The sequence below is a fragment of the Rhinatrema bivittatum genome, chromosome 7 (assembly GCF_901001135.1).
Source record: "Rhinatrema bivittatum chromosome 7, aRhiBiv1.1, whole genome shotgun sequence".
In the NCBI taxonomy this organism is placed as follows: Eukaryota; Metazoa; Chordata; class Amphibia; order Gymnophiona; family Rhinatrematidae; genus Rhinatrema; species Rhinatrema bivittatum.
The window spans coordinates 132,193,490-132,216,589 of NC_042621.1; the positions used below are offsets into that span (position 1 = coordinate 132,193,490).

The following is a 23,100-nucleotide window of genomic DNA, read 5'->3' on the forward strand; positions in this document are numbered from 1 at the left end:
GTCCACAGAGATAACCATATCAGATGCCATGAAGAATGACATTCATTGGTGGTTGAACCCAGAAGTCCTAACTGTCAGATCACCTCTTCAAGATGAGGCTCACATCCTAATATTCACCACATATGCTTCCACTCGAGGTTGGGGAGTGCATCTATTCTATTACAAGACTTGGGGTCAGTGGACAAAAGATGAACTAACTTACCAAATAAATCTTTTGGAACTCAGAGCCATGAGGTTTGCATTAATGACCTTTACACATCTGTTACAAGACAATCAGGTTGCCATGTTTTACATGACAAGCAGGGTGGTTCAGGATCCTGGATTCTCTGCAGAGAAGCAGAATGGATCTGGGAATGGGCCCTCAACTCAATAACTTTGATATCCACATACTTACCGGGGATAGCGAACACGTTAGCCGACTGTCTCAGCAGACTATTTCATCCCCATGAGTGGTCAGTCAGCCCATCAGTAGCAAACTAAATCTTTCTACAGTGGGGCCACCCTTGGATAGATCTTTTCGCTACAGAACAAAACTGAAAAGTACCTCAGTTTTGCTCCGTATGCCCAAACCATCTCACTAAGAATACGCATAATACAAAATAACCGATCTAACATCTGTTCCTTATCTGAACAGTAATCTGTCAATTCATTTTAGATCATCAAACTCTGGGATAAAAAAGTTTATTACTGACTTTCATCGCCTAATTGTTGTTTATCTAATACTTATTTGATCTATGATTTTTCATTTGAGGTAGTTGCTTTTGTTTTGTGAATAGACTGGGATGAAGAGAGAACATTCTTAATGTTCATGCTTCCCCTCAAGCATCACACACTTAGGGCCAGATTTTAAATGCCCTGTGCGCGTAAATCCAGCTGGATTTATGCGCGCAGGGCCCTCGCGCGCCTGTTTTGCATAGGCCACCGGCGTGCGCACAGCCCTGGGATGTGTGTAAGTCCTGGGGCTTCGTAAAAGGGGCGGAGAGGGGGCATGTCCGGGGCGGGACCGGGGGCGTTGCGTGGGCCGGGGGAATGACAGGGGGCTTTTGCAACTGCTAAAAGAGAAGCTGCTCCTGTGTTTTGGTATGGAAGAGATACTGTATGGCTTATAGAGAACATCATACCAATTATCAAAGCATGCAGGATGTGCTGCTGCTGCCAGTGCAATCTTAGTGGATGCTGCTCCTTATCTCTTTGCAGAGAATGTTTCCTTTTTGACTAGGAAACCTTGTTGGTGAACATACGAACATGCCATACTGGGTCAGACCAAGGGTCCATCAAGCTCAGCATACTATCTCCAACAGTGGCCAATCCAGGCCATAAGAACCTGGCAAGTACCCAAAAACTAAGTCTATCCCATGTTACTGTTGCTAGTAATAGCAGTGGCTATTTTCTAAGTCAACGTAATTAATAGCAGGTAATGGACTTCTCCAAGAACTTATCCAATCCTTTTTTAAACCCAGATACACTAACTGCACTAACCACATCCCCTGGCAACAAATTCCAGAGTTTAATTGTGCGTTGAGTGAAAAAGAGCTTTCTCCGATTAGTTTTAAATGTGCCACATGCTAACTTCATGGCGTGCCCCCTAGTCCTTCTATTATCCGAAAGAGTAAATAACCGATTCACATTTACCCGTTCTAGACCTCTCCATTCTTCATTTTCCGTTTTTTTTCTTCAGATTCACAGTCTGACCAATGGTACTAGATTTATCGAGTCTTTTATCCAGAAAAGCTGATCTTCTTTTTTTTTTACGATTCACAAGTAGAGGCCAATTGTAAGCCAGTTATTAGAGCAATATATTTCATCTTGGTAAACTGAAAGATTCCATAGCACAGGGGTTGACTACTTATGCAAGCAGCATTTTTTCAGTTTTTAAATTTTATTTTATATAAAAATGCAGAGAATTAATGAATTGTGACTTTGAAAATTAATTTAATAGCATATGGGTTTGCAATAAACACACTGGAGAATCTGTGTGTCATTTGTAATCCACACATCTGAGTTTTTTAGGGGGTTGAATACTTTTGTAAATCACTGTATGTGCATAGTTTAGTTCTTATTCAGTGGCTACTTGGCTCTTCTTGCTTGTCTCTTATTTTGGAATTTTATATGCCACCAATTCTTAGCCCTAGGTGGCTTACAAGAATGTAACATATATAGTAAAATAATACTAAAATGTCATGCACAAAGTACCCCCAATGTTCAATAAAGTATTTTAAGAACACTTCAACCGTTAAATGTAACATCTCTAGTCACTGTCCAGCAATAGTCTGCAAGCACTGATGGGCTCCATTTGCCCCAGTATCGTTTTTCCACTGCTGCAATGTCCTGGTAAGATTGCTCGCTGCTCCACAGTTTGGTGGAAAAAAGCAAAGATGAGAATGCAAAAAATGTATCTTTAGTGACATATCACAGCCAAGGCTTTTGTATGCCTTCAGGTTTTCCACCAGTTCCTTGTAGTTGCCTACTTTATTGTTTCCAAGGAAAGTTGTTACCATTAAATGGAAGACTTTCCATGCCGTCTTTTCCTCGCCACGCAATGCACAGTTAAATGCTTCTCAAAGTAGTTTGCCTTTCTTGCCCCACTATTTGGAATTCTTTACTTTTCAGCTTTCGTTTAGAGAGATTATATGAAATTTAGGAAGTCTCAACTTTTTTTACTCAAACATTTCAGGATTATATTTAGTTTCATTTTTTAATTCCATCCTTCAGCTATGTTCATATTGGTTCTGTGATTCTGATGTCAATTAAATATAAATAGCTGCTTCTTGAATATGTATTTTATTAAGCAATGTTTTCAACTAGTAATTTTCTATAGCTATCAATTTTTTGTTCTAGTGTTTGTCTTGCTGTATAGCTTGTTTTAGTTAATTTTAATTATGTACACTATTTGTTTTATTGCTTTTATTTTCTGCACATGCTAATATTTTATTGTACTTTGAATGATTTGCCTCAGTAAGAAATAGCGATTTATCAAGTAAATAAACTAAACTAATGGGTAAAAGTGAGACAGAGGGCAGTGTGTGAGGAGAAGATGCAGAGGGTGTTGTATATGTAGGAGATAAGGTAGATGGCTGCATGTTTGGGGCTAAGAGGTGGAGAATAACTGGTGTGTGTTTGTGGCAGAGGGAGATGGGTGTGGGACAGATGAGTACCAAAGTCTTTTCAGCCAATTAATAATTTGCATGAGACAAATCAGAGAGAGTGAGGGAAGAAGATGGTAAGAAAAAGAGGAATGATTAGAGAGAAGATATAGGAAATAAGATGACAGGTAGAGGAGAGATGGGTTGGGAATGGAAAGGTACAGGGAGAGATTAGAGAACCCAAATTGAAAATGTGAGGAGGAATCCAGTGAAGCCGAAGGAATGGTCTAGAGTCTGGCAACTAAGATTTAATGCTAAAAAAAAAAAATGCAGTTATGCATTTGGGCTGCAAAAACCCCAAGGGAGTGATATAATAATGTATTTGGGGGGGGGGGGTGTCAAATTCTGTGCAACAAATGAGAGCAAAATCTGGAGCTGATCATCTCAATGTCACCTAACAGATGGATAAGGTGTGACAAAAGCCAGAAATATTCTTGGGCGCATAGGGAGAGAAATGGCAGCATTAAAAAGGAGGTGATGTTACAGCTATGTAAGTTCCTGGTGAGATCTCATTAGGAATACTGTTTATAATTCTGAAGACCACATCTTCAAAAGGCTATAAACCAGATGGAGTCAGTCTGAAGGATGGCAACTAAATTGATCAATGGTCTTTATTCTAAGATATTTAGGGACAGATTTAAAGATAAATACATGGATGAGATGATGGTGCACAGAAAAGGATTTTAAATTTGAGGAACTGGGGAACATTCTGGGGAAGAGGGTGTCTATTCGATGGAATGGGCTCCACCTTTAACAGAGTGGAACCAAGCTGCTGGTGTTAACTTTCAAAAAGCTGATATAGCAGCTTTTGAACTAGAACATGGGGAAAGCAGACAGCTCAGCAGTGCATGGTTTAGAGGGAAGTATCTCCAAAGGATGTAGGCAAACCAAGTAGAGAGAAGGTTGTAAAAACTGAAAAATCCCAGATGGATTTAAATACAAAGCACACAGATAATACACACAGTTTGGAATCATTTTTTTCTTGATAATAAGCAGGCTGTGTACATATAAAATAGCAATACAAATAAACCTATTGTAAAATATCTGCATGCGAATGCTAGAAGTCTAAAAAAAAAAAAAAAAAAAAAGACTGGAGAGTTAGAATGTATGGTACAAAAGGAAGATAGAAATCATAGGCATTTTGGAGACCTGGTGACACTGATACCAGGGTACAAATTATATCGACATGGAAGGGCAGATAAAATTGGTGGAGGGATGACACTATATTTTAAGGATGGCATAGAGTCAAGTAAATACAAATTTTGCAGGAAACAAAACAGCACTCTGGAATCCTTATGGATAGAAATTCCTAAGGTAAAAGAGAAGGGTATAGTAGTGAGTGTATATGTGTGTGTGTGTGTGTGTGTGTGTATATAGATATATAGATATAGATAGATAGATATAGATATATAGATATAGATATATATTAGGTGGTGGATCCGTTTTGGAACAGTGATCATAAATGTAATAAAATTTGACATAATTATTGAAGGGCGAATACTGGGCATAACTACTAAGGTAGCATTTAACTATAAAAAGGAAGTTAATGATAAAATTAAGAAATTAGAAAAAACTGAAAAGTGCAATTTACAAGATTTAAAGACTTGCAGGAAGCATGGACACTGTTTAAAATTACTATCCTTGAGGCCCAGACAAAATGTATTCTGTGCATTAAAAAAGGTTGAAAGGAAACCAAATGACTGCTGACATGGTTTAATATGAGGTGAAAGAGGCAATTTTTAAAGCCAAAAGGCCATCATTTGAAAAATGAAAAACAGACCCAAATGAGGAAAATAGAGAAGAGCATAAGCACTGGCAAGTTAATGTAAAAAAGTAATTAAACAGGCTAAGAGACAATTTGAAAGAAGCTTGCCATAGAGGTAAAAACAAGTAATGAACACTTTTTTTTTTAAGAGCATTCGAAGCAAAAAAACTGTGAGGGAGTAAGTCGGGCTGCTAGATGACCAAGGGGTAAAAGGAGTGGTCAGGGAGGACAAGGAAATAGCAGAAAAACTAAATTTAATTATTTGCCTCCATCTTTGAGAAGGATGTCGGGGTCATACCCACACTGGAAACATTTTTTGATGGTGATGACTGAGCAACTAGATGGAATCACTGTGAAACTGGAGGACATAATAACTCAGATTGGCAGGCTAAAGAATAACAAATCACCAAAATCTAATGGTATTCACCCCAGAGTTCTGAAGGAACTCAGAAATGAAATCGCAGACCTGTTTCTGGTGATTTGCAATCTTATCGTTTAAAATGGCCATGGTACTGGAAGACTGGAGGGTGGCCAATGTGATGCCAGTTTTTAAAAAGGGCTCTAGGGTGATCCAGGAAACTATAGACTGAGCCTGTGTGTGCTGGGCAAAATAGTCAAAGCTATTCTTAAAAACAAAATTACTGACCACATAGACAGACATGGTTTAATGGGAGAGAGACAACATGGGTTATGAAAAGGGAAGTCTTGCTTTATCAGTTTGCTAGATATTTTTAAGATATAAATAAACATGCAGACAAAAATGAGCCAGTTGATAGTGTATTTGGAATTTCAGAAGGCATTTGACAAAGTACCTCATGAGACACTTCTCAAGAAATTTGGGAGGTCATTTATTTATTTATTTGGAACTTTTATATACCGACATTCATGTGCAAAATTACATAACACATCAGTTTACAGCAAAACGTGAAAAGCATAAATGAATGCATTACATCAAACAAGGGATACAGGTAACTGGGATCAAAGTTACAAATAAATACTATGCTCTTCCTGAGAGGTCATGGGATCAGAGGCAGCATACTAATGTGAATTGGTACTGGATTAAAAAAGAGGGTAGAACTAAATGGTCAGTTTTCTCGAATAGAGAAAGGTTGTTCGTGGAATGTCCTAGGGATATCTGTATTGGTATCAAAGATATTTAGCATATTCATAAAGGAACGAGTGAGGTGAACAAATTTGCAGATGACACAAAATTGTTTGAAGTCATTAAAATGGAAGCGGATTGGGAAGAACTGCAAAAGGACCATGTGAGCCTAGGAGACTGAGCTTCTAAATGGCAGATGCAATTTAATGTGGATGAGTACAAAGTAATAAAAACATAAGAACATGCCATGCTGAGTCAGACCAAGGGTCCATCAAGCCCAGCATCCTGTTTCCAACAGTGGCCAATCCAGGTTTACAAGTACCTGGTAAGTACCCAAAAACTAAGTCTATTCCATGTTACTGATGCAATTAATAGCAGTGGCTATTTTCTAAGTCAGCTTGATTAATAGCAGTTAATGGACTTCTCCTCCAAGAACTTATCCAAACCTTTTTTTAAACCCAGCTACACTATCTGCACTAACTACATCCCCTGGCAACATAGTGGACATAGAAAAGGTACAGACCAGAGCAACCAAAATGATTAAAGGGGATCGAAAAGCTCCCTTATGGAGAGAAGCTAAACAGATTAAGGTTCTTTAGCTTGGATAAAAGACAACCTAGGAGGGGATATGAATGAATTGTATAAAATCATGAGTGGGGTGGAACAGGTAAATAAGGAATGGTTATTTACCCTTTCATACAACATTGATGGGTACTTGTGACCTGGGCTGCCCGCTGTCAGACAGAATGCTGTGCTCAATGGACCTTCATCTGACCCAGCATAACATTTATTTACTTATCTAAACATGCATACCCTAGAGCAGGGGTCGGGAACCTTTTTGGCTGAGAGAGCCATGAACGCCACATATTTTAAAATGTAATTCTGTGAGAGCCATACTAACTACAACCCCCCACCCTCCTGACTCCCCCAAGACCTACCAAATTAATTTACTACAACCCCCTACTCGCCTGACGCCCCCAAGACCTACCAAATTAATTTCCTACAGCCCCCCATCCTCCTAACCCCCCCCCCCCAAGACCTGCCAAACGTCCCTGGTGATCCAGCGGGGGTCCAGGGCTCGCAGACAAATCTTTAATAAAAAAGTAAAAATCTAACAAAACCCCCCACCCTCCTGACGCCCCCCCAAGACCTCCAAAATTAATTTACTACAACCCCCCACCCTCCTGATGCCCCCCAAGACCTCCAAAATTAATTTACTACAACCCCCACCCTCCTGACCCCCCAAGACCTGTCAAAAGTCCCTGGTGGTCCAGCGGGGGTCCGAGAGCGATCTCCTGGACTTGGGCTGTCGGCTGCCAGTAGTCAAAATGGCGCCGGCGGCCCTTTGCCCTCACTATGTCACTGGGGTCGACCAATGGCGGCGGTAGCCCCTGTGACATAGTAAGGGCAAAGGGCTGTCGGCGCCATTTTGACTACTGGCAGCCGACAGCCCAAGTCCAGGAGATCGCTCCTGGACCCCCACTGGACCACCAGGGACTTTTGGCAGGTCTTGTGGGGGGTCAGGAGGGTGGGGGATTTTGTTAGATTTTTTTCTTTTTTATTAAAGATTTGTCTGCGAGCCAGATTCAGCCATCAAAAGAGCCATATCTGGCTCCCGAGCCATAGGTTCCTGACCCCTGCCCTAGAGGAAAGGCAAGATAGGAGAGATAGGCTAGAGGCATTTAAAAGCCTCCAAGATATCAATACACAGGGTGCAGGCTTCTTTTAATATAAAGGAGGCTTTGTATCAAAGGGTCTGGAGAGGAAGTTGAAAGGGGGATAGATTTAGGAGTAATGTAAGGAATTATTTCTTTACAGAAAGGGTGGTGAATGAATGGAACAGCCTTCCCATGGAAGTAGTAGAGACAAGGACAGTATCGGAATTCAAGAAAGCATGGGACAAGCCCAGGGGATCTCTGAGGGAGTGGTAGGGATTGTAGAGCTGAGTGCTTGGTGTAGATGGGCAGACTGGATAGGTGGTATAGGCTCTTTCTGCTGTCTCCTTTCTGTTCCTATGAGTGTTGGAGACTTCCCCAAGCTTCTCACTTTAGCTTCTGTCCCCAACAAAAGTTTTGTGAGAGACCTCTGGGGCTTTTCCCCTCTGCTAAAACAGTTTATAGAAACTTTTTTTTTATTACATTAATATATAGCCTTACAAAATCTGAAAGATATGTATAAAGATTCATATAGTAGTAAATGTAACAAAAAAAATCAGCTGATAGAAAAAGCAAGTCTAAAAGCCTAAAACTAGAGGGCACAAAGGGCAACAGAAATTGAAAAGAAAAGGTTCATAGGGCTAAATTGTCACTCATCAAAACCAAAAATTACAGATTTATGGGATCATTAAGCATTGTTTGTGCCACTTTCAAAATGCCCATAGCAGAATTGTTTCTTCAGTAGTAGTTAGTAATAATAAAACATCTGAGAAGTAAGAAAAAAAACTTAAGAAAAGGAGGAAGAGGGAAGAGACTACAAGAAGTATGACCATTTGTGCTCAGAATGGGACATTGTTCTACGTGAAAAATCTTCTTAAATCTTTCCACATTTTAAATAGCAATTAGCTGAGGGAATTGTATATCAATCTGTTTTGTAATTTAACAGGATATAATTAAAGAGCTGAAGTCGGAGTTGAGTGGAAACATGGAAGAACTTATCATTGCCCTTTTCATGCCTCCCACCTATTATGACGCTTGGAGCTTGTACCACGCAATGAAGGTAATCTCTTCTCTCAGCTGCATTTTACCTCTAAATTCTGTGTTATATTTAAACACCCAGGAATGCATGCTTGTTATGTTAAGAATGGCACACAGCAGGGTGTGTGTGTATTACATGATTGCTGTATACATCATGATGTCAAAGCTTCCAGACTCTAAGAAATGCACTGGAATCTTGTAACACTCACACCCCCCAAGTGTGGTATTGTACTTGTAAAGTGTTCAGGAACCCAACCCAAATTCCTGAGATTTTGTATTTAAAATACAAAGCTCTCTCTCTCTCTCTCTCTCTCTCTCCTGAAAGCAAGCAAGAACCACAATCCTTACACACATGACATGTACTGTGTGCATCATACAAACAGACTTTAGTAGAGAGCTTACTTTGAAAAGGTTTGGGCATGCATAGTGTAACAATACTGACTGCTAGGCAGAGCTCCTCCCCCCTGCCAGCAGGGGCCATCAGTGGACCGCACAATCCTGCTCTAACCTTCTCCTTGAAAGCTAAATGACACAGCAGGGCCAGCCCTATAAAACCCTCCCTTAGCTCTGGGCCTCATCATTGAGTCACTCTGGCTCCTTGCTTTGGCCATCCTTGTGCTACCTTGCCTTGTCCTTACTCTGGATCTCCCGGTGGCCCTTCTTTCCTGTGTGTACCGTGCCTTGTTCTTGTTCTGTCTGGGCCCCTTTGTTTGTGTATTCCTTGTCTTGTCTAGACCTCCCAGTGGCCTTTTCTTTCTCTGTGGTCCTTAACTTGTCCTTGTCCTGTCTAGGTCTCTCGATGGCCTATCCTGTTGCCTGTCTTGCCTTTGTCCTGTCTAGGACTCTCAGTAGCCTGTCTTGTTCGTGTGCACCCTGCATAGCACCCTGTCCCAGTTTTGCCCTTGTTTTACCTTTTTTCCTGCCTTTGTGTCTTACCTTGTTTCTTGTTTTACCTAGGCCCCCCAGTGGTCATCTTGCCAGTGTGTTCCTAGCCTTGCCCATCCTGTTCCTGCCTGCCTGCCTTGCTCTTCCTCTACATTTGGTTTGACTTCCTGCCACAGACCCTTGCCTGTTCTATGACTCCGCTTGAACTCTGCCAGCCTTGACCTCTGCTTCTTCTACAACTCTGCCTGAACGCTGCCTACCTTGTCCCTGCCAGAGAAGTCCTGCCAGCCACCAGAACCTGCAGGCCCAACCCAAGGGTGAGGTGGTCAGACACACAGAAGAGCCTCAAGTCCTATACCGCTCCTGTTTGGAGATTAACTGCAACTGACCTGCCCTGCCCTGACACTCAGGAATAGTCTTGCATGCTACTGAACCTGCTGCTCTTCGGGTGAAGGGAAGTTGTAGGGTGTTTTTGGTTCACCAGTTTTTTTCTGCCTGTTTGAATTCCCAATTTAATTGGAACCCGCCTCTTCTGGGCTATGGCACTATGAGTCTTCCTTTACAATTATTTGTTTGGGGGTTTTTTTTCCATTTCATACTATCTCCCTACCTCAACCATTGCAGTGACAGTCCGGGCCACAGAACACAACCCCTTCTGGAACCCAGGATAGGTGTGCCCTAAGTCTGGCCACTAGGTGTCCCTATTGTGCAGTGGTTGACGCTACCTTCCTCCAGGAACTGTGAATACTATCTCTAGAGCATCCCTGGCAGGTCCAAGATGCAGGAGGACAAGCTGAGGAATTAAACCCAGGTCTTGCACTATCACTGGGCTGCCTGATTTGGTTTGGTCTGCAAGAACCAAGGAGATATCTCTGGATGAATATTATTTATAGCAATGAATATAGTCAGCTATGTATCAAATATAACAGTCTGCACAATATGATTTCCTAGCATGTAGCAGATGGACTCAGGACCAATGGGTATAGTGTACTCCTGATAGCAGTTGGAGATGGATCAGATTTAATCTGACGTCAGCCCCTAGTACATATACCCCTGTAGGAAGTGCAGCTCTTCAGTATTTTCCGTCTCCATAGCAGTTAGGGACTATCTGCATGCTCTCGCAGCGTTAGAACCAATTCAAGAAGAAAACCCAAATTTGAAACCTACCTCTGAAGACGAGCCCCGCTCTTCTGTGTGATACCCTCGGGTCCCTCCCCCAGTTGAGATTTTCCGAGGTGATTTCCATGGTCCCTCAGAGGTGAGCCTCGGTCCGGCGGCCGAATCGCGGCAAGGACCTAGCCCCCGATCCCGGGTGTGGCTGAGAGGCAGCGGGTGCCCCCCTCTAGCTCGGCGGTGAAGGTATTTACCCTCTCCCCCTGCAGCCGGAGACCGCTTGGAACGAAACCGGGACGTGCCGAAGACAAGGTAAGGTAGAAATCTTCAGCGTCGACTCCTGTCTCAGAGGTTGGAGGAATCGCACAGGTCATCGACCGGGACCAGTGCTGCCGGGTTGATCCGCCCCAGTAGGGCCAGGCCCCGGTTAGATCCAAGGGTCTACCCACGTGGAGACCCTCCAAGGTAGTCGCCATATTGCCCGCGTGGTCGCAGTCGCCATCTTGGCCCTATTCGCCGCTCCGCTCGTAGTCTCGGGCCGGGCGCACAAGTTTACTTAGGCGCACAAATTACATGTGCGCATAATAAAGTTACACGCACATATATTCCTTGTGCGCATAAGTTACATGCACAAGGGCCGCGCGCACGAGATATACGCACACCGCGCGCCTACCGGGCTAAGCGCACAACTGCGCGCACAACCCACATGCACATCTAGATGCACCGGAGTGCATAAAGCTTTACGCGCCGACAACCATGGCACCACCAGAAACGGAGATAAAGCCTCAAGGTCTCTGCCCAGCATGCCATATCAGAGCCGCACAAAGCGAGGAGGCCAACGCCCTGTGCGCTCAGTGCGAGGAGGCCCTGGGAGATCCAGCCCAGGGCCAGTCCCATTCAGGGCCAAGTAATAGCTCCTCAGTGGGTACCCCGGACCTTGCAAATCCCAGCGGGACACTTCCACAAACGGGGACACCCAGGGACCCAACGTCCCTCGGCTTGAATCCAGCGTCTATCTCATGGGTGGAGTTGTTCAAAGGGCTACACACCTTTGTTCACATGCAAACGGAACCCCTGGCTGACCAGCCACATCCTCCGCCAGAGGACCTTTATGCCCCGGGCCCCTCGAGGCCTAGACAAAGGTTTTCACCACCCAGGAGCCCCATCTATGGGGACACGGATAACTCTGAAGAGGAAGCAGAGCCCCTAGAAGAGGGGGAACTCCCCCGGGACAGAGCCTCACCGAACCATGAGACGTTTTTTCACCAAGGACGAGCTCCCTGACCTAGTCACCCACAGCCTGAGGGAGCTCGCTATTCCGGGCCCAGATGCTTTGGGGGGCCCAAGCCAAATCCCCTACTGGAGGGCCTCTGCCGGACCTCACGCAATTTCCCACTGTTACAAGCCGTCCAGCAGGTAATTGACCTGGAATGGAGCACTCCAGAGTCCACATTCAAAGGGGGACGAGCTATGGCAGCCATGTACCCCCTGGACCCGGCGACCAAAGATCTTCTCACATGCCCAAGAGTCGATGCTATGGTCTGCGCGGTTTTGAAGCGCACTACTATCCCAGTGGAGGGAGGAGCAGCGCTCAAAGATGCACATGACCGGCGTCTGGAATCCATCCTTAAACAGTCTTTTGACATAGCCGCTATGTCCCTACAAATAATGGCCTGCTGCACCATAGTAACACATGCCTGCTTATCTCAGACCAGGAGCAACACCCCTGGAGAAGTCATGGAACCAGCAGTGTCATTCCTTGCGGACGCTGCTTCTGATCTGGTACGCATGGCAGCCAGAGGAGTGTCATCTGCAGTGGCTGCCAGGAGGCAACTCTGGCTCCGAAGCTGGTCGGCCGACGCATCTTCCAAAACTCGCCTCACAAGGATGCCCTTCAAAGGATCCCTCCTGTTCGGCAGCGAGCTAGAGAAACTGGCCAACAAATGGGACTAGTCCCCATTGCCGCGCCTATAGGAACCAGCGACCCTTCCCCCGGCCCTCCAGGGGCAGGAGTTCACAGCGCTTCAATCCATACAGAAGCAACTATCAAGCGCCCCACCCTACAGGCAGGAACCACTCCTTTTGGACCAAGCACAACAAGAGGGGGAACCAGCTTGGGTACAGGCCCCAGCCATACCCCACAATGAGATTCAGCCGACCTGTCCAAGGGAAAAAGCCATAGGAGGCAGACTAGCCCTATTCTACCACAGATGGGTCGAGATAACTTCGGACAAGTGAGTCCTAGCCATCATTCAGGAAGGGTACTATCTGGATTTTCTACGAAGCTCTCCGGAGAAGTTCGTGGAGTCCCCCTGCCACGACCTCGCCAAGAGGGTAGCAGTGGAAGCTACACTAACCAGACTACTAGCCCTCGAGGCCATAACCCCAGTGCCTCCACAAGAAATAAATACTGGGCATTATTCCATTTATTTTATCGTCCCCAAGAAAGAGGGGACGTTCAGACCCATCCTGGACCTCAAGTCAGTCAACCGCCACCTGAGATTTCCCCGCTTCCGCATGGAAACCTTACGTTCCGTAATAAGGGCAATACAACCGGGAGAGTTTCTCACATCCCTGGATTTTTCGGAGGCCTACCTACACATCCCAATTCATCAGGAACACAGCGCTATCTACGCTTCAAAATCCTGGACCGTCACTACCAGTTCAGGGCACTACCCTTCGGGTTAGCCACAGCACCCTTGGACGTTCACCAAGATCATAGTGGTGGTGGCGGCAACATTGAGGAAGGAAGGAATCCTTGTACATCCTTACCTAGACGATTGGCTGATCAGGGCAAAATCCCCAGAGGAAAGCCGCCAAGCAACCAACAGAGTCAAAACTCTACTGGAGAGCCTAGAATGGGTGGTCAACACAAACAAAAGTTGCCTGCAGTCCTCACAGTCTCTAGAGTACCTAGGAGTCCAATTCGACACCAAAGAAGACAAGGTCAGCCTGACTCCCACAAGGAGATCAAAACTGTGGAACCGGTTACAAAGCCTGTTGAGTGAACCTTGACCCACAGCATGGGATTACCTACAAGTCCTAGGTCTGATGGCATCCACACTGGAAGTAGTGCCATGGGCGCGAGCTCACATGAGACCCCTGCAGCGCTCACTTCTATCACGATGGAATCCGCTGTCTCAGAACTACGCCGTACGTCTATCACTCCCAGGCAGGGATCAGACCCAGCTACGGTGGTGGCTACTGGCCAGCCACCTGAGCCAGGGAACAAGACTATCCTCCCCAACCTGGACCCTGCTCACCAGACGCCAGCCTACGAGGATGGGGAGCTCACTGCAAGGAATTAACCGCCCAAGGGCAGTGGAACGCAGAAGAGGCGGGATGGAACATCAACCGCCTAGAAGCGCAGGCAGTCAGACTAGCCTGCCTACGCTTCGCTCATAGACTCCGAGACAAAGCGGTCAGAGTAATGTCAGACAATGCCACAACAGTGGCTTACATCAACCGTCAGGGAGGAACCAGAAGCCAACAGGTGTCTCTGGAAATAGACCCTCTAATGACGTGGGCGGAAGTAAACCTCCAAGAGATCTCGGCCATCCACATCACCGGGAAAAACAACATCACAGCGGACTACCTCAGCAGGGAAAGTCTAGACCCAGGAGAATGGAAGCTGTCGTCCGCAGTGTTCCAAGTGATAGTGAACCAGTGGGGGACACCAGGCATGGACCTTCTGGCAAACTGGTCCAACGCCCAAGTACCCAGGTACTTCAGCCGCAGGCAGGAACCTCAGTTCCAGGGGATTGATGCCCTGGTACAGACCTGGCCACAGAGGACCCTATTATATGCTTTCCCACCATGGCCCCTACTGGGCGCAATCATTCACAAGATACAGCTGCACAGGAAACTAGTTCTTCTGGTGGCCCCGGACTGGCCAAGAAGACCGTGGTACGCCGACATGAGAAGACTACTGGCAGGGAACCCCCTACCACTGCCTCCACACAGAGACCTGTTCCAACAAGGACCGATCCTCCACGAGGATCCAGCTCAATTATCTCTTACGGCCTGGCCATTGAGAGGGCTCGCCTGAGAAAGAGCGGATACTCGGGGGCTGTAATCTACACCCTGCTCCGAGCACGCAAGTTCTCCACATCTCTAACTTACATAAGGATTTGGAGAGTTTTTGAAGCCTGGTGCGAAGACCACGACATCAGGCCACGCTCAACTAAAGTTCCCGTGATCCTGGAATTCTTACAGAACGGGATACAGAAGGGGCTGTCCCTCAACTCTGTCAAGGTACAGGTGGCCGCATTGTCATGCTACGGGCTACAGCATAGCTTTTCACCTGGACATGTCACGTTTCCTGAAAGGAGTCAAACACATCTGCCCACCACTAAAGTGGCCGGTACCTCTGTGGAATCTCAACCTGGTCCTGGATTTCCTAGCAGGAACCTCCTTCAGACCCCTCCAAGGTCTGTCCCTCCATCTGTTAACTTTAAAGACAGCCTTTCTGCTGGCAGTTTGCTCAGCCCACTGCATTTCAGAACTACAAGCACTATCCTGCCGTGAGCCGTTCCTCAGGCTCACCCCGGGATCCATCCAGCTACGCATGGTCCCTTCGTTTCTTCCCAAGGTGGTATCACACTTCCATCTTAACCAAACCATTTCGCTACCATCGCCGGATGACTTGAAGAATTCTGAAGAAGCTCGTAGTCTACGCCACCTCAATATAGGCAGACTCCTGTCCAGATACCTGGAAATGTCGGAACCAGTACGAAAAACGGACCACCTTTTCATCCTTCACAGCGGGAAGAGACAAGGGGAAGCGGCCTCGCGGGCAACCATAGCCCGCTGGATCAAGGAAGTCATCAAGGCGGCCTATGTAGAAGCAGGCAAGCCTCCGTCTCTACAGGTCAAGGCCCATTCTACCAGAGCCCAGGCAGTATCCTGGACAGAAACCAGAATGCTGTCGCCCACCGAGATCTGCAGGGTGGCGACATGGTCCTCCATCCACACCATCTCCAGATTCTACCGTCTGGATGTTCAGGCTCGGGAGGACATAGCATTTGCAAGGGCAGTACTAAGTGGGTTACGGGCAGCCTCCCACCCGGTTCGGGAGTAGCTTTTATACATCCCATTGGTCCTGAGTCCATCTGCTACACGTTAGGAAATGGAGAAATTACTTACCTGATAATTTCGTTTTCCTTAGTGTAGACAGATGGACTCAGCATCCCACCCATGTCTGCCGTTATGCATGGAATTTCAAATGATTCAAGGGTAAGCCATGTTTTCATTCACCTAGGGCACCCACCCTACCGGGTGTCGACGTTTTCCGGTTGAGTACACTGGTGGTCTCCAGCTATAGTCGTTCCAACCAGTTCAATTTAATCAAGTTATGAAGTTATCCAAGTTATGAAGTTATTCAAGTTAATCAAATTAGTCAGTCACACATATATTCACAATGCTTTGAGGAGAATACTGAAGAGCTGCACTTCCTGCAGGGGTATATGTACTAGGGGCTGATGTCAGATTGAAATCTGATCAGTCTCCAACTGCTATCAGGAGTACACTATACCCATTGGTCCTGAGTCCATCTGTCTACACTAAGGAAAACGAAATTATCAGGTAAGTAATTTCTCCATTATTCGCTTGGGGATCTCCAGTACCAGTTGGTGAGGTTTCTGTAATGGCTCCAGTTTCTTGTCTCAGCCCTCTGTGAAGTCCACACAGTCTGGAGAGTGTCTGTTCGTTTTATAGTGTGTCTACTTGCAAAATAACATAAATCTTAGTCATAGGCGCCTGCATGCCTCTTTAAAAAACAAAAAAAAAACAGCCCAAGGACACACACACATGTAAGGCCCTTGTTTTCAGTACAAGCAAGCAATGGTCATGTGCTCTGTTGGTAGATGCTCGGAGAGACTATGAAGACAACAAATGAGTTCACATACAATTAATTTTATCACAGCCTGATCTGCTGAAGAAGCATACACCTCGGCAGACAGCTTCCTTTGCTAGTTTGGGTTGCTTCTTTTCTCTGAGAATAAGCAGGATGGCAGTCTTTGGGTACCAAAACCTCTTTCCAGGCACTTACGAATAAAAGGTGGAAAAGCTTGATTTAATGCTTCATTTCTTTGATTAATTCACTATAAGGATCCGTGAATATAGCAGCTGGATTGGTATAGCTCTATACCATCCCTATTTGTGGCTTTTCGCCAATAGTGTATACCGCTCATCATCTCCACTTCCTATTTGCTGAGTCTTCACATGCCACATAATGGGAGTGACATACGTTTTCTAGGCCTGTTCTATCGGAAGATGTCAGTTTCTAGAACTTTGACTGTGCCTCACTGAGCATCTTCACTCGTGGGCCCCTCCATCTGTCTTTTTCCACGGAGCCTTTAGGTTGCATTTTTTTGCCTGACTTCTCTGGTTCTAGGCCATTGAATATTTTTATGATAGCAGGATCATTCGTTACAGAGCCCCATGGTTATCTGACCTGATAGTTCCCTGGTTAGGTTTTTTAATGTTCTGTAAGTTTTTGTTCTCAACTGGTTCCGTGGCAGTGCGCTATTGGTGCCTGGGGATCATTGTTCCATTACCGCCACAGTTTGATTTTGGTCCTTTCTTTTTCAGTCAAACATGTTTCGCAGGTTCTAGCAATGTCTCTGGTGTGGCAGGATTATGTCTATCATGGGATCCCTGTGACAGAAGTATCCTGTGCCGTGAGGGTGGCAAATGTGTGACCATGACTCAGAAGGGCCACTGGGCCCAATTGGAACTGATGGAGAAATATTTCAGGCGTTGGAAGACTGATCCACTGACATTGGGGGACCTGAGAACTGGGTTGATGGAGGGTAACATCATTGACATTGGGGGACCATCGGTTCCATCAGGAAACCCAATGACAGGCCTCCATGTGGCTCTTCCCAAGCAAAAAAGGCAAGGGGGGTCTGCTTTTTTTACTATGAAAATCAAGGAGTTCTGATAATGGGCATCAAATAAAGATGAAGCATAATCATTGGTCTCTGTCAATACCTGATGGCAGGGGTGCAGATGGTCTGGTGTCTGCCAAGAACCCTGTAAGCATTCCTCTGGCGAGGAGAGCTCATCCTCCCAGAAATCCTGGGATTCATGACAGCCTCCAGTGGTCCTGATGTCAGGCACTGATACCCCTCTCCGTTATGAGAAGGACGTGGCCACTCTTCCTGTCTCCCTATTGGTGTTGGCATTGGTTGTCTTTGAGAGGAGTTGGATAAAAATATCTAGCAGGGCCTCTGTACTGGGGCATTGGAGCATTCCAGCTGCTGCTTGACTCCTTCCGGTTGCCCAGCAATGAGCTACTGGCATTGGTGCTAGTGCTGGAACCGATACTGATTCCTGAAAGGGGATTGGGCTCTTTGCCTGCTACCCCTTGTTGATCTTCCCATGGGGGAGAAAGCTTCCCTGGGCCATCAACACTCCTTATGATCTGGGCCCAAACATTTTAAGAGCATCTCCCGCAGGGACTTTGGCTGAGGATTGGGCACTACAAGAATTTTTTCTAGGGGAATTGGACTTGGAGTGTGCATGGAGGGTATGGCTATGATTCTGGTGACCCTTCTGAAGAAGAGTTGTTCTCCTGAGGACATCTCCTTCACAGGTTTTATCAGAAGAATGGCAGAGTCTATTTCATTTACTTTAAAAGGTGAAGATAAGACCAGAAACAAAATGCTGAACATCCTTCAATTCATGGAGCCCCCTAAAGAAGTAATGGCAGTCGCAGTCTCCAAAATCCTTCAGGAGGTACAGACAAGAATGTGGAAGAACCCTTCTCTGTGACTCCCATCAAGTAGAAGTCAGTTGCAATTTTTCTTATACAGAAGCTTTTGGATTCAACAAAAATCAGCTGTGCACCATTCTGTGGTGGTTGAATCCACTTTCAAGAAGGTCAAGAGGACTAGGACCCAATCCTTAGAGCCCCTGTGGAAGAAGTCTAAGACCCTGGACACTTTTGGTAGGAAAGTGTACCAGGGAGCTATGTTCCATGCATGCATAGCCTCTTACTAGCTCTTCATGGGCCAATACATGCAGGACATACTAAAGCAGATGCAGAGGATGGCTGAGCCACTTCCTCAGAAGCAGCAAGATGCCCTCCAGTCACTAGTGGGCAAGGATCTAGAGTGTTCACAACACATGGTCCGACCGGCTCCCTGCGAGGCCCCGAACTGACCTCCGAACGCCTGCACCGCTGACCAGCTCCCAGCGAGCCCCCGGACCATCCACCGGCTCCCTGCGAGACCCCAGGCCGTCCTCCAAACGCCTGCACCTCTGACCGGTTCCCTGCGAGGCCCCGGGCCTTCCGCCTACTATACCACGAGGAGGGCGAGACTACGCCGCCCCCCCCCCCCCCCAGGCCCACAAATGAACCCCTCCAACACCATCCGGCCTGCCGACCGGAACCCAGCGTACCTTCCTGCACCAACGAATCGATGGGGGACAGAATCGACGTGGGGCGCCGGTGAGCAGCCTCTCCCCTTTCTGCTCCCAAATGCAGCGCTGCCCAGTACCGGCTCCCCTGCAAGGCCCTGGGCTGTCCGCCTGCACCGCTGACCGGCTCCCAGCGAGGCCCCGGGCCGTCTGCCTACGACGCCACGAAGAGGGAGTGATGCTGACGCCCCCCCGGGCCCGCGAACGAACCCTTCCAACACCATCCGGCCTGCCAACCGGAACCCCACCTACCTTCCTGCACCGACGAATCACCAGGGGACAGAATCGACGTGGGACAGCCTTTAAATTCAGCGCTGGTGAGCCTTTGGCGCTGCATGCCAGGCGTCGAGCACCAAAGGTGCACAACAAAGGGGCCTGCCCCTTAGTGCGTCTCTTTGTGCTGCCACGGAAGCTGCTCCTCCTTACTCTCTCTCTACCGCATTTATTCCTCACCACCCTCCCTTCTCTCTGACTTCCCCACTGCTTACCATACCACCCAACCCTCTTTCAACTCTCCCCTGTAACTCCACCCTTCACACACTTTATACCCCTATCACCAATCATGTCAACCCGCCCGATCCCCATTCTCCAACACTCCCCACGCAACTTTAAAAATCCTCGCCCATACAATCCTTCCTCTCATTCGAGATCCCTAATCCCTATCATGTTATCCCCCTGACACAGTTCCTTGGTCTCTCAACTCTCTCTTTTTTTTTATCCTCTTCAACACCCAATCCCTAACCAAGAAAACACCCATACTGAACGACATCCTTCTTGACAACCCAGACACCTGTGCAATAATTGAAACCTGGCTTAAACCCTCTGACCTAGTCCCTCTAAACCAACTCCCTGCCCACTAATGACATTTACTCCTTACCCAGGCTCAAAAATAGAGGAGGTATTCTATTAGCTGCCAATAAAGCATTCAGACTAACCTCCCAAACTGTCCATACCTCCCCCAAATATGAAATTTTTTTTTCAAATCCCAACAACTCCAAATATGCCTCGTCTACTTCCACCCCTCCCCCCCAAGCCTCCTTGAAAACAACGCCTCCCCCCTTATCGAATTTATTGCTGACAATCTCAATATGGACATACCCTCCGTCCTTCTTGGAGATTTCAACCTCCACGTAGATGCCACTCCCCCATCCCTTCCTGCGAAGCCTTCCCAGCCTCAATGAACGCCATGGGCCTCAAACAAATTATTTCTAGCCCCACACACAAAGCAGGCCACTCCTTAAACCTAATCTTCATCAACTCCCACATCCTTTCATCCGAAACACCTATCTGCACCCCTGTCCCCTGATCTGACCACTTCCTCATCAAAACTAACCTCTCCTTATTGAAAACACCTATCTCCCATCACTCACTCACCACTACCATCCAATTCAGAAAACCATGCTCCAAAGACAACCTTATTCTATTCCTCACAGGCACCCTTAACTCTCTCGATCTATCCAACCCCGAATCTGCCCTCTCCAACTGGAACAGTATCACCAATGACATTGCCAACAAAATCTGCCCCCTAACAACCAAAGAGCTAAACCCCTCCCACAAATCCAGGAAACCCTGGTAAATCCCCGAACTAAAAAAACTTAAACGAGACTTAAGAAACACCGAAAAGAAATGGTGCACAGATCCCTCACCCACCCTACTAGCCTCTTACAAAACCACCCTTGCCCTCTACAGAACCTCTATTCTTAACACCAAGCGTGACTTCTACACTGTCAGAATCCACAACTTTAAATACAATGCCAAAACCCTCTTCTCCTATGTTTCCGACCTCACCAAAACTGCTCCCCCTCCCATCCCTGATAACAACACCAAAACCATGTGTGATGACCTTGCCCATTTTTTTCACGACAAAATATCTAAGATTATTTCCAGCTTCCCTCCCTCCACCACCCCCTCTAAATCCCCTCTAAAATCTATCATGCTACCTTCAACTCTTTCGAGTCCACCCCCTAAAGAAAATTAAACTCGCATCACAACCCACGACACCATCCCCCCAAATACCTCCTTACAATCCCCAACCTTATATCCAAACCTTTAGCCAACATTATCAATTGTTCCATCACCGCTGGACACATCCCCTCCTCTTTAAAACAAGCCATCATCAAACCTACCATTAAGAAACTTATCTCAACCCCACTGAACCCTCCAACTATCGACCTATTTCAATCCTCCCTTTCCTAGCCAAACATATGGAAAAAATAATAAACATCCAACTCTGACCTTGAAAAATACAGTATTTTATACTCCTCTCAATTTGGCTTCCGCAAATTTCACAGTACCAAAACCCTCCTTATCGCCCTCACTGACACCCTCCTTAAAGGCATGGATAATGGCCACTCCTACATTCTTGCCATGCTAGACATCTCCTCCGCCTTTGACACCATCAGCCACAAGATTCTCCTAAACCGCCTTACTGAAATTGGCATTGCTGGTACCGCCCTTCGCTGGCTTGAATCCCACCTCGATAATAGACACTACACAGTCAAAATTGGTAACAGCGAATCTGAACCCATCAACCTAACCCGAGGTGTACCCAAAGGCTCCTCCCTATCCGCCACCCTTTTCAATATATACATGTTACCCCTTTGCCATCTTCTATCTGATCTCGGACTCACTCATTACATTTACGCGGACGACGTCCAAATCCTTATCCCCATTACTGAATCCATCTCTAAATCCCTTGAAACCTGGGAAACCTGCCTAGCATCAGTCACCCACCTCCTCTCTAATCTTAACCTCTCCCTCAACGCCTCCAAAACTGAACTCCTCTTAGTATCACGCAATCCCAACTCCTTGACCTCCACTGACACCCACACCCTTCCCCCCTCAATTCCTATCTCCCAACACGTACGAGACCTTGGCGTTATATTAGACACCCAACTGAACCTCAAAAGTTTCATAAGTTCTACCATAAAAGAATGCTACCACAAACTTTACGTTCTCAAAAAACTTAAACCCCTCCTCCACTTTAATGACTTCCGCACAGTCCTCCAGGCCATAATATTCTCCAAATTATATTATTGCAACTCCCTAGCTTAGAGGGTCTCCCCTCAGCCACCAACAAACCACTCCAAATGCTTCAAAATGCTGCTGCCAGAGTACTCACCAACACTTGCAGAAAAGACCATATCACCCCTGTCCTTAAAGACCTCCACTGGCTCCCTATCTCCTCCAGAATCCGTTATAAGAATCTCACGATCGTACATAAGACACTATATAACCATGACGTTCACTGGCTCAACGACTCCCTTCACTTCCATACCTCCCTTAGACCCACCAGATCTGCATATAACGGTTCATTACACATACCCCTCACTAAACCCCCCCCCCCCCCACTTCACTACCACAAAAGAAAGAGCACTATCCATAGCAGGACCCTCAAACTGGAATGACATGCCACCTGACCTCCGGCTGGAACTCTGTCCCCACAAATTTAAAAAAAAAAGAAAAACCCACTAAAAACCTGGCTCTTCAAACAAGCTTACACATATCCCCTGCTCTTTGCCTTTGCCATCCATAAAGCTGTATTTATTGACACTGTAAATTCCATGTTTATAATTTTATATTTTTCTACTTTCTCCCTTCCCAGTTCTTCCTTATTAGTTTGCCTTATGTTTCATTTTATGTTATGCTTCCGCATCTGTTTCATGTAAACCGATGTGATGTCCTTCGAACATCGGTATATAAAAGCCATAAATAAATAAATTCAACCTTTGATGTTTTCAAGATGGCAACAAGAGAGTCTGCCCATGTGGATTGATACCCACAGACTTGCTGGCTCCAGGTCTCAAATCTCTATCCAGAAGTGACTCACTGACATGCCGTGTACAGGAGAGAATCTTTCGAGAGAGAGTGACGAAAGCAGTCATATAGATCTGTGAACACTGTACAATGCTCCAACAGTTCTCCACTAGTACTCTAGATCTGGCCTCCTCATCCAGGAGGTACACAAAAGTTGAG

The 23,100-nt window shown here is 46.3% G+C and overlaps 1 protein-coding gene across 1 annotated transcript in view; it reads left to right on the forward strand.

Moving 5' to 3' along the window:
- Positions 1–23,100, forward strand: part of ANXA7 (annexin A7) — a 169,930-nt gene that overhangs the window by 104,411 nt on the left and 42,419 nt on the right. The window contains exon 8 of the mRNA XM_029609149.1: positions 8,612–8,725. Within this exon, the coding sequence (XP_029465009.1) occupies positions 8,612–8,725 (114 nt within the window). The remainder of the gene's footprint in view (positions 1–8,611; positions 8,726–23,100) is intronic.